This window comes from Prunus dulcis, chromosome 6, assembly GCF_902201215.1.
Source record: "Prunus dulcis chromosome 6, ALMONDv2, whole genome shotgun sequence".
In the NCBI taxonomy this organism is placed as follows: Eukaryota; Viridiplantae; Streptophyta; class Magnoliopsida; order Rosales; family Rosaceae; genus Prunus; species Prunus dulcis.
This window is the reverse complement of record NC_047655.1, coordinates 11,486,698-11,498,620: the sequence shown is the minus strand read 5'-3', so window position 1 is coordinate 11,498,620 and position 11,923 is coordinate 11,486,698. Positions and strand designations below refer to the sequence as shown.

Genomic DNA, 11,923 nt, shown 5'->3' with positions numbered 1-11,923 from the left:
CTTCCTAAGAATGAACTTTCCAAGTCTAATCTCATGACACTAAGAAATGAAGATTAAGAAATGCTATTTCTCCCATTTTCATGTTCGGTTTGTACAGTATTATGAGTGAGAAGTTCAGTTTCCAACAATACCTTTGATTTATTATTATTATTTTTTTGTTGAAGAAACTTGATTTTTTATTATTATTAAAAGTTATTAATATGAAGAGTTTTTTAAGGGTGAAAAGTGGAATTTAGATATTATAACAAGGATGAGTTAGTAAAAAAAAAAAAAAAAAACCTGCATTAGAGTGGGGGAAAAAAGTTTCCCAAGGTGAGCCAATGATATGAAATTCCCCACTACATGGGAAGTTCATACCCATGAGTTAGGTATTGCATTCCCAAGCATGCATTTACCAAACATATTGCATTCCCAAGCATGCATTTACCAAACATGGAAATGAAGTAGCTCATTAATTGGTAATTAATATGCTCTTTCAATAATAATTGTGCTTTTTGGGTTGAGCAAAGAGTTCCAGCTGATGGACTTCATATTATAATTTAATGATCCAAATTGTATAACTTTTAAGTATCATCTCAAACATCATTTGTGAAAGAAAAAAACCTAAAATACAAAACCATTCAACTACTCGATTAAAGCCCCCAATGGAAATGACTTGTAGATTAGTAGTCTCAGGTTCGAACTCGTATGACACATATATGAGAATTCCCCCTCCCTATCCTAATTTAGACTATTGTTCGTATAAAAAAATGAAAAAAAAAATACACCTCAATTGAATTATTGTTATTTTAAACAAATATGATCAATTTTATTGACTACAACTAGATGTTTTAATGAAAATAATCACTATTAGATTTGCTGTGAGAGAAATCAGCTGTGAAATAAAGCAGTTTGGCATTTGGTAAACTTTTTATTAGAAGTGTTGTTGTACAATAATCAATTTCTCAGTGTTTGGTAACTTTTTATGTAAAAGTGCTGTGAGTTGTGTATAATGACCAAAAAAGGTGCTATGTTCAAATAACTTTTGTATTCATGTCTTTGGTAAAAAGAAAAGTATTTTCATTTTCATTTTCACTTAAATATGTTTCTTAACCATCACATCTAATAATTATTTTAATTATAAAATAAATAAAGTATCATGTTGAAATTGTTAAATCATTGCTATCAAGAATAAATAGTAAATAAAATTGAAGTATAAAAATTTAATCTCTGATTAATAATGTTAGAAATACAAGGCTTCATGAACTCAATACATATATAATGTCTCATTTGTCTTTATAAAATACTAATGCTTGGACCTAATAGTAACTAAAAGAAGTCAACTAATTTGCTAGTTCTCCTCAAAGACCATTAATTAAAATCCATTAGCTGACCAACACACTTTGAGATTCAAAGTTTGTCCTCTCGGTTTGAGCCTGACCAGTCATACCTAAACTGTTATTACTATTGTTACAGCTGTGCATATTATCAGTAACCAAAAACTTAATTGTTTGCTTTCTCAATAAACAAACCCCAAATACAAGCACAAATGAATCAAAATCCAATCCCCAATCAGAAATAAAACAATATAAAGAAACAAATACCACACAAACCTCCAGATGCTACACAAAGCAAATGTTTGAATTCAAACATAAAAATACATGCATTGACACCCAACCCACAAATTTCAACACAGGTTAACTTATAGTCATAGTGGTTGTTGATAGCTAGCTAGCTGAAGGTCGTTGTTGCTGCTCAACATGACTGTTCTTGATGAACCCAACCCCCAAAAGTGTAGGCTTATTTTATTAATTATTATTGATATAATGTAAGAAAAAAATAATAATAAAAAAGCAAAACGAATTGAGTTTATAGATTGAGGTAAAAAAAAAAAAATCACAAGATTCAGGTTGTGTTTATAGCTATCATATGCAATGGCATGTCCATCACAAGATGCAAAACAAAATTAAAGAAGCCAAAATTCAATTTAATCAATTATTTGGTTGATTGAAACAAACAAGTTAGGGATCATTGATGCAGGCTCATAAATTCTTAAAATGAAATACGAAATTGATTAATTTCATAATTTATTAGTTTGATTTGTACAATAAACCCATTACAGATTGAGAAGCTTCTCTAACCCTCAATAAGGAAGAAAGAAATTGACAAGAAAAATAAACCTAATATTTCTCTTACTTGAATCTTGCGGCTTGTAGAGAGTGCTTTAATCGATCAAAAAACAAAAATTGAAGAACGAATGGAAGAGTGATAGCAATAGAATGAGGAATGTGGAAGAGAGGGCCTAACGACGAACGATAGGAAGAAGAAGAGAGGCGAGCGCGTGAAAGAAAAAGATGGGGTTATTTTCGGAATTTTGAAAGTTTCATTAAAACCAAGTGCCTCTTCAAAATTAATTCTCGTATAATAAAAAAAAATAAAAGCAACTCATTACTTGCTTTCCGTGATTGTTTTATCTCACATCAATTATTCACATAATAAGTGATTTTATTATCCTTTGCCAAATAGATTGGACTTTCAAAATTTTCAAAATAATCATTTATGGTCATAAATAAGCAATGCAAAACGAAGACTTAAAAACATAGAAAGTTTGGAATTTTTAAGTAGAATTTTAGTAGTGGAACCCACAATATGTAAAGTGAGCTAAAACAATCCGTTAAAATCACAATGGGCTAGATTAATGGAATCTAGGAGATTCCAGAATTAACGCGTAATATGCACGCAGACGGTGGTATTTGTCTTCATCTCAAAATTTATGGAAAAACAAATCTTTAACTCAATAAAGAATGAGGCGCAAAAACAAAACACTCAAACTTGTTCCGATTCGCATTGAAAAAACCCTAATTAATCGCAAATTCTTTACTTTACCCACAATTCAATCACTTTAAAAATACCCTTAGAGATTTCTCGTTTCTCTTTTCTGCCTTTTCCCCACAAAATCGGCAAATTGATAAACCCCGAAAATCCCCCAAATTCCCGGAATTCTTCAAACCCCGAACATGACCGACCCCACCCGACCCGTCACGGGCTACCCGGCACCGCCCTACGCCCAGCCCAACGGCGGCTACCCATACTCTGCCAACCCCACCCAAACCCAACCCCGAGGCCCCTACTCCAACGCCTACAACCCACGAGCGGCCTTCATCCGCCGCTTCGTCGGCGCCATGGTCGCCCTCTTCGTCATTGTCGGCTGCATCCTCCTCGTCGTCTGGCTCATCCTCCGCCCCAAGGTCCCCGACTTCCGAGTCGACTCGCTTTCTCTCTCCAACTTCAACGTCTCCTCCGCCTCGCAGTCCTTGACCGGCACGTGGTCCGTCGGCTTCATGGTCTACAACCCCAACAAGAAGCTCAGTATACGATACGACGACGTCGAGTCCTCTATCTACTACGGCCCCGGCTTCATTTCGGGGACTCGGGTTCCGCCGTTCGCTCAGGGGACTAAGGATCGGACTTCTGTCAACGCGACTTTCTCGGCGGCGAATTCGTTCGTTGGCGCTTCGGTGGCGCGCGGCATCGACGAGGCCAGGGCACGTGGGAGCGTGAGCTTCAACGTGAAGCTTTTGGCTAGGGTTGAGTTTCGGAGAGGTGGGTGGAGGCTGAGGCGGCGGCTCTTGAGGGTTTTGTGCCGTGGCGTGGCGGTTTCTCTTTCGTCGGAAGGCGGGTTGGGTACTTTGGCCGGTGGGTCAAGAGATTGCCAGGTTGTTGTTTGAGATGGGGGCAATGCGTGTGGTGCAAATGGTAATTTTTTTAATCTCTCACTTTTCAATTGAAGTCTCTGAAATTGTGACAAGTTAGGAACGAGGAATGTGTTGTTGTATAATTAGTAGTAAGATGAGTTTGTGGATTTAGGTTAAGTTGTTGTATATATTTTTAACTACAACTCTTTTGTTGTTTCTGGTTGGTGATGGTTGCAATTGAGTTTTTTTTTTTTTTTTTGGTTTCTCCTCCCAAAATACTACATCTTAGCTGAGCTTGTTTGCTTGTTCTACTCAGTTGATTATTGTTGTCTTTTTGATAGAGATCAAGTAGAGCTCATTTGCCTTTTAATGGCTCTTGGTGTTTTTTGATGGAGGCTTGCTTATTCAAGAGGATTTGAAAATGGATGGAGGCAACATTATTTAGAAAGAAACAGAGTAGTTGCTTCGAACATCTGTCTCATGCTTGTTTTGGCTTGGGTTATTAACCTCATTGAATCCACCTTACGAGTGGTTGTTTAGAACATCTATAGGCTTTGCCGATCCTAGTGGATTTGAAAATGGTTGGGATATATGTTCAAAAATCAAGAGCTTTTTTTAGGGTTGAGTATGGGATCAATGATCTAATAACAGAGTTGTGTATAGAATGTGTGTAACTTTTAGTTTTAACAGCAATGTCTTCTACTTCTGTGATGTGTGTTATCTATGTCAGAAGAGAAGATTATACCACTCTACCACTCTACCACTTATCAGACTGGTTTAGTTGCGGTTTTTTTCTTTTAATTTATTTGTTAATCAAGTTTGTCTGCCACATTCCTATGTTAAGAATTTATAATTTAGTGAAACTGGCACTTCCCTTTGGAAGGTCTCCACGGTCAGCCCACGTGGATTGTGCAGCTTAGGCTAATGTTTTTTAAGCTTTTTCTTCGTTCCTGTTTGTGGTTCAGTCGTGTAGTTTGCACTTTTCAATCTTTTAGCCCAAATTGCTGACTCCATTAAGCTCTAGTTCACAAAAGGGGTATGGTATTTCCACATCAGAGTTGCATCACATTTCAGCCCTAGAAATTAAGGAGGTTAGGGATTTGCACTAAGGTTTTTGAGTTTGAGTTTGAGTTTCACTTTGGTCCAAATCCAAGTCTCTAGCTTTGCTCTGGGTCTGTAAACGCTTACATATGGTTTAGTCATTGTCGGTAGAACTGGATTCTAATTCAGATATGGAGATTATTTGACGTATAGGGTCTTGTTTAATTTTGAACCCTTGATTCAAGCATAATAAGCCCACTCGATAACATATCCATATACAAATGAATTGTTTCTCTGGGGCAATTCATTTGTGTAAGCCTATTTGTCATCAAAGTTCAAGTCATTGCATTTCTGGCAGGCAGTTTCTCAAACAATAACCAAAGCCAGAGGCTGATTATTTGCTTAAATCAATTACAACATGTAAACATATTTGTGCTATGATCAAATACAGAGTAGAGCTGCTAACTTTCCCTTACATAGATCCACATCGTGACTAATATTAATTCACTTCATTTGCATCCGCAATCAAAGTAATCTCTTCAGATTCTGAAGCACTTGATGCACAGGGACTTCGATTGTCCACACCAACTTCATCTGCAGGAATTTGTTGTGGGTATAAGAAAGGCCTTGGAGGCATTTGGAGGCTCTCAATTTCTCCTTCAAGCATCTCCACTACTTTATTCATTGAAGGGCGTTCGATAGGCTTCATTTGTATGCACCATAAAGCCACCATCATCATCTTCTTTATGATCTTCTTTTCCTCATCTGTTGCATCATCTCCTATTTCTATGTCCTTTCCTGCCTTCAACTGATCAGAAACCCATGTCGGAAAGTAGATTTGGCTAAATTGGCTTGATTGTTCTATACCCGCATTCAGGTTTTTCCTTCTACCAGCCATTTCCATCAATAGCATTCCGAAACTATACACATCGGCTTTGTATGAAACACCTCCAATGTTTTTGTAGAACAGTTCTGGAGCAATGTATCCCATGGTTCCTCTTGCTGCAGTCAAAGATACAATGCTATTATCCAATGGGTATAGCTTTGCTAACCCAAAATCAGAGACCTTGGGAGTAAAATTCTCGTCTAGAAGAATGTTGTGAGGCTTGATGTCAAAGTGCAAAATTTGCATGTCACACCCTTGATGGAGGTAATCAATACCACGAGCCACTCCGAGTGCGATTTCAAATATTTTATGGCAACTTAAAGACACATCTCCTTGTTGAGAAAAAATGTATTTCTCGAGAGACCCATTAGACATGAAATCATATACAAGAGCACGTTTTGAACCTTCAACACAGAAGCCAATAAGTCGCACCACGTTAACATGGCGAATCCTTCCAATGGTAGCAACCTCATTGATAAAGTCTTGGCCATTATTAGTTTTGGACTTGCCTAACATCTTGATGGCTACAAGGCGACCACTACGGAGCTTTGCCTTGTATACAGAGCCATAGCCTCCTTCCCCCAATTTGTCCATGAAACCTCTAGCCATCTTCTTGATGTCCGAGTAAGAGTACCGTATTGGCGTGAGATTATTATTACTTCTTAGAAAGTCTTCTATATCCTCATACATTGACAAGTGCCTTCTTCGCCATTTATATATTAGCAGTATAGTGCTGCATGTTTCACAAAAATGGAATTAATGAACACGAAGTATAATAATGATGATAATAATAATAATAATATACTCCTTTGCAAATCCATCTCAATCAAAATAAGAATATTAATTTTCCAGTGATCCACACAAGTATTCTCTTACCTAGGTAATCGACTGCACATTCCAGAAGCTCGACAAAGTATGAGCTGGAATAAAACGGAACGAAAACCTCATCAATGTGGAAGAACCTATATATGGTGTAAAGTGGGGGTTCTGCAACAGAAGTAATGAAATCAATCGATCAATGGAATGACTAAAGTAGTTAGTCAAGCGAAAAGGCCAAAGAAAAGTAAACATATATTTTCAGAGTTGAGGGATCCACTCGCCTACTTTCTCGAGTATGTACATTATGATCTTGTCGTACCAAGGGATTTCTACATTGCGAAAGAAGACAGTAACATTAGCATAAAGAGAATTCTGGTTAGACCAACATAAATTATACACACAAATTATGAAAAGAAAACTGCAACATTAGCTTAGTAACTGTTGGAAGAAAACTGTAACATTAGCTTATTTAACTTTTCATATAATACAGTCATAGTCATCGAAAAAATTCAGATTGGACCAACATAAACTACGTATTAAAGGAAATAAAATTATCCATTCTGGACGTGAATTGATATTGTCGAAAATGTATAGATAATACCTCGGTATGTTTTGTTGGCGAAAATAATTTCTCCACACAATTAGAGCAATCTATTTTGTAATCCACCTATGAAACCAGCCTTGAAAATATGCTTGCTTGATCGGATCGGATGATCATCGTATGTTCTAATTTGTTCCTCAAATAGTTTTGTTTGACCTTTAAATAATCCAACCCCAACCAATTAACATTTCGTGAATGGAATTCCTGGTGCTGGTTTGGGTTAGGCAATTGTTTTAGCACTCGCGAGGATACAACTCTTCATTATGAACTAAGTCTATAGACCATGCTACAGCTTCTTTAACTGAATATATAATAGATAATTTTCAGGTTTGGCAAGTCTAACCTGTTGTAGGTGGTGAGCACTTGATAGTAGTGCTGTTTTTGGGGCAATAAACAGACCATGAGAGTTCAAAGCCATGCGCTATTTCATTATATCAGTCCTGATCTCTTGGACCCCTGTAGTCCAAGAGATTTATGGTCACTCACCGTTGGATGTAAATTCAACGGTTGACTTGAATCGGGTAATAATCATTTATGTCATATTGAATTTATATATATCATTTTGAACCATTGGATTAATATCCAACGGTAGGTGACCACAATCTCTTGGACTCCTGTGGTCCAAGAGATCGGGACTGTTCATTATATATTCCTTTGCAGGACGTCATGTTGTCCTCAGTTGAAGGGGACACCATAACCATTAGTGTTATTTTGCAGGTCTTCCCCAAATTGTATGCCGTATTGTGGCCGCTACCTCCAACCATGACATAAGAATAGGTTCTTAAACTGGACAAAGAAGAATTAGAAGAAGAATTGCTGCTGATCCCATTGATGCATGGAGCTGTTTCAACAATGAAAGCAGAAGAATTCATTGGATTTTCACAGCTCAGGAAAATTATAGGCACCGATAACGATGATGGAATTGAATAAACAAGGATGTACTGAAAACTACTACGAGAAATGTTGAACCTGGTCAACGAGTAGTGTGGGTGCGAGAAGTAGTTGTCACTGATCTTGTGAACACCAGCATCCACAAGTCGGATTGTTAAGCTATTGTAATCGATTTCAAGTACATAATACTTTACAGAAAACAAGTATAGTACTGCATGATGAGTAAGAGCATTTCCATTTGCCTCGCAAGATAGCTCGTAACTTTCGCTGCCGCAGTGTTTAGAGTCTCCTTTCAATCGGAATGGATAGCTTATGTTAATATTTCCACAAGAACGGGTACAATCAGAGTTATCATGAGCTTTATTAGCTGTAAAATTATTGGAAGCTGTTTGGGAACAAGAGGAAGGAACATGAAGAAGAAGAAGAAGAAGAAGGTGAATGAGGAACGCAGCAGATAGGAAACTTAGTCTAGACATGATGAGGGAGAGATTTTCAATTTGGTACTGTATAACCATCTAAAGAGATAACTGGACATTCATCAATCTAATTTTGACATGATTTATAATAGTTACATGATCCGCCCGCCATTGAAGACCAGTCATGACATGATGACTTTGACCCGCTGATTAGCCAGCCACACATATTACAAAGAAAGTAGCATTATTACAAAACATGTCAAATCACTTTATATATAACATTAAAAGTAAAACTAGGCATTAAGATCATATTTTATCAGATTATGCACTCAAAAATCAGCCCAAACTCCATATAATATCATCTTCAAGAATACTTGTGCTGTGCGGTGCAATTCAATTCATTTGCTGAGAAATGGTTATCATCATGAATTTCTTATGGTGGTTGCTCATGATGGTAGTAAGAGTAGTAGATGCAGTCAATGGTGGAGTAGGCCTTGAAGATTGCAGAGAAACGAGATGTGGCCGGGAAGGCCCAGCCATCCGATTCCCATTTCGACTTAAAGGTAGACAGCCAATCCATTGTGGTTTCCTAGGCTTTGATCTTTCATGCACTGAGGCCGATCAGATAATGCTGGAGACGCCATTTTTATCTAAGATCATTGTTTCTCAGATTAACTACACATCTCACGAAATTGAAGCAACAGTACCTGATGATGGTTGCTTCCCAAGGGAGGTTTTTTACAGTAATGGTTCTTTTCCCTTTGAATTCCTTGGCCACGCAACCTTATTCAGTTGTCCACCGTCATCAGAAAGAGATAATTATAATACTGATTCTTGTATGGTGAGATTGAGCCCTTGCCATGGCAACAATCCTGGCAACCATATTTTTGCCGTCAGGAGTTATAAGGATTATTGTATGGTTGATGAAATGCCCCTAGTGTCTTGTACCAAGATAGATGACTACACATTAGATCCTGCATATGCATCAGTTCGTTTTCAACTGAAGCTGCGTTGGTCCATACCATCATGTGAACATTGTTTAGAGAAGGGCCAGATATGTAGATTCAAGACTACTGATCAAGCTGAATGTTTACATGTGTCCAAAGGTATCATTTACGCTCCAAACTTACTTTCCCATTTCAAGATTTATTGAAGATTCTATATATGCGAAATAAAATTCTGCATTTCATTGATTGGAAAAGCCTAGCCACTATTTGATAATCTACTTTTACAGGACGTATTCTTGGAAGGACAGCCCTGAAGATGTTAGGTGAGCTACCCACGGGCTTTCTTTTCTTTTCTTTTTGCCTTTTTTTCTTTTTTTATGAACTGAAAGGGGAGGAAATTAAGGGAATGTTTGGAAGAGCTTTTAAAATGTTTTAAAGCGTTTTTGACAATGTTTGACATAAAACGTTAAAAGTGAGTCTAGCTTATAATAAAATAACTTGAGTACTTTTCTAGAAAACATTAAAAAATTTAGTACAAAAAACTTGATGTCTGTCTAATAAAAGCGCTTCTAGCAGAAGCTCTTATAAGTGTTTTCTAGATAAGTATATTTTTAGTTCTTTGCTCTCTAGCTAGAAATTGTGGGTTCTTAACACAAGATAATATTTGCAGGTATTTCCACACTGTGTTTAGTTCTAATAGCGACGGGGACGACAATCTGCTATGTCTACAACTCAAACAAAAAGGAAAAAGAAAATCAGCTTAGAATTGAAAGATTTTTGGATGAATACAGAGCGATGAAGCCAAGTAGATACTCCTATGCTGATCTTAAGAGGATAACAAGTCAATTCAAGGAAAAGTTGGGTCAAGGTGCCTACGGAACGGTGTTCAAAGGAATGCTTTCCTCTGAGTTACTTGTTGCTGTGAAAATCCTCAACAATTCAAATGAAAATGGGGAAGTTTTCATAAACGAAGTGGGGACAATGTGTCAAATCCACCATGTCAACGTGGTTCGCTTGGTTGGAATTTGTGCCGACGGATTTATTCGTGCTCTTGTTTACGAATACTTACCAAATGGTTCTTTGCAAAATTTCTTATCATCAGCAGATAATAAGAATTCATTCATTGGTTGGGATAAGTTGCAAGATATCGCTCTAGGAATAGCTAAAGGAATTGAATATCTTCACCAAGGATGCGACCAACGAATCCTGCACTTCGATATCAAACCACATAATGTATTGCTAGACCAAGATTTCACTCCAAAAGTTTCTGATTTCGGTTTAGCCAAGTTTTGTGCTAAGGATCAAAGTGCAATATCGATGACAACAGCCAGGGGGACCCTGGGCTACATTGCACCCGAAATCTTCTCAAGGAACTTCGGCAATGTCTCCTATAAGTCGGATGTCTATAGTTTTGGAATATTGTTACTTGAAATGGTTGGAGGCAGAAAAAACTTCAAAGTCATGGAGGACTCCACTAGCCAAGTCTACTTCCCAGAGTGGATCTATAACCTTTTAGAGCAAGGCAACGACCTACGAATCCATATCGGTGACGACGACGGAGATGTCACAATTGCTAAGAAACTCGCAATTGTGGGTCTGTGGTGCATCCAATGGCATCCAATAGATCGTCCTTCAATGAAAGTTGTAGTTCAAATGCTGGAAAAGAGAAGGTGAGAATCTAGCCATGCCTCCTAATCCTTTTGCCAGCACTTAGAGTTGAAGGAGAATATAATATGAACAGACCTCTACGCTGAAGAAGCATCTGTGTCTGCATGGATTACACCACTCCCTAATTATGAGATGAGTCTTCGAGTGTTCTTATAATAAGATTGTTATAGTATTGTCGTGTGTTAAGCAGATAGTACTAGTTAATTAAGAAACTGGTTTGAGTTCAATAAATTTCAATGTAAAGTATTAATTAGATAGCAATAATTCATCAAACTTGCAGTACATGTTATAATTGAGACTAAGATAGTGTCTCTCTTTCTATATATTCATATATAATTGAGTATTTTTGAATTATAGAAAGGAAAAAAAGGGTGACCCATTGATACATGTGCTATAATTAATTTAAGGATATGAAGCAATATTGTGGTTGAGCGTATACCAAGGTGAATAAAACCTGTTACTTTTTAATTTTGATTTAAATTAGAAAAGATGACATATAATAAGAATTCATTCTTTAGAGTTGCAAGATATCGCTTTCAGAATAGCTAGGGTGTCACCCTCGAATCCTCCACTTCCTATATAAACACCACATAATATGTATTTGCTAGATAAAAACAACAGTTAATACAATGTTAACCAATCGTTTGGGTCAACTTAACAATATCATTAAAATGATCCAAATCGTTCATTGTTTAGGTAATGAATTAAAGATCACCCTTACAAAAAGTTACCAAATCTGAAAATATTCAGGCATCTAAGTGCGATAAAAAAATAATACACGAACACAATACTTCCTATAAATAATTAAAAAAACCATTCATGAAAAAAATTAAATGAATAAATGATTTTCAATTTGATTAATTTTTTTCTTATTAGCCCACAAACCGAGTTAAGCACAAAGTCCTTGAGTTTATATATATCTCTAAATAAATTTTCTTGGTCCACTCCTCTCATGACAATCAAATAGTCTATACATTGTT

At 36.8% G+C, this 11,923-nt stretch overlaps 2 protein-coding genes and 1 pseudogene across 3 annotated transcripts; 2 read left to right on the top strand and 1 right to left on the bottom strand.

Annotated features, from left to right (window-relative positions):
- The first annotated feature begins 2,770 nt into the window (after nucleotides 1-2,770).
- On the top strand, nucleotides 2,771-5,353 carry LOC117630646 (NDR1/HIN1-like protein 10). 2 transcript variants are annotated; one of them, XM_034363343.1, is made up of 2 exons: nucleotides 2,771-3,735; nucleotides 5,247-5,353. In XM_034363343.1, exon 1 carries the CDS (start codon nucleotides 2,997-2,999, stop codon nucleotides 3,705-3,707), a length of 711 nt encoding a protein of 236 aa, XP_034219234.1. In that variant the 5' UTR covers nucleotides 2,771-2,996; the 3' UTR covers nucleotides 3,708-3,735; nucleotides 5,247-5,353. The 2 variants fall into 2 exon arrangements, with proteins under 2 accessions (XP_034219234.1, XP_034219235.1); XM_034363344.1 differs by lacking the exon at nucleotides 5,247-5,353 and adding an exon at nucleotides 4,016-4,296.
- On the bottom strand, nucleotides 5,090-6,306 carry LOC117630648 (rust resistance kinase Lr10-like). Its single transcript, XM_034363345.1, has one exon. The coding sequence runs from the start codon at nucleotides 6,289-6,291 to the stop codon at nucleotides 5,215-5,217; it is 1,077 nt and encodes a 358-aa protein (XP_034219236.1). The 5' UTR covers nucleotides 6,292-6,306; the 3' UTR covers nucleotides 5,090-5,214.
- Nucleotides 6,307-9,134: 2,828 nt separating this feature from the next.
- On the top strand, nucleotides 9,135-11,202 carry LOC117630645 (annotated as a pseudogene).
- Nucleotides 11,203-11,923: the final 721 nt, after the last annotated feature.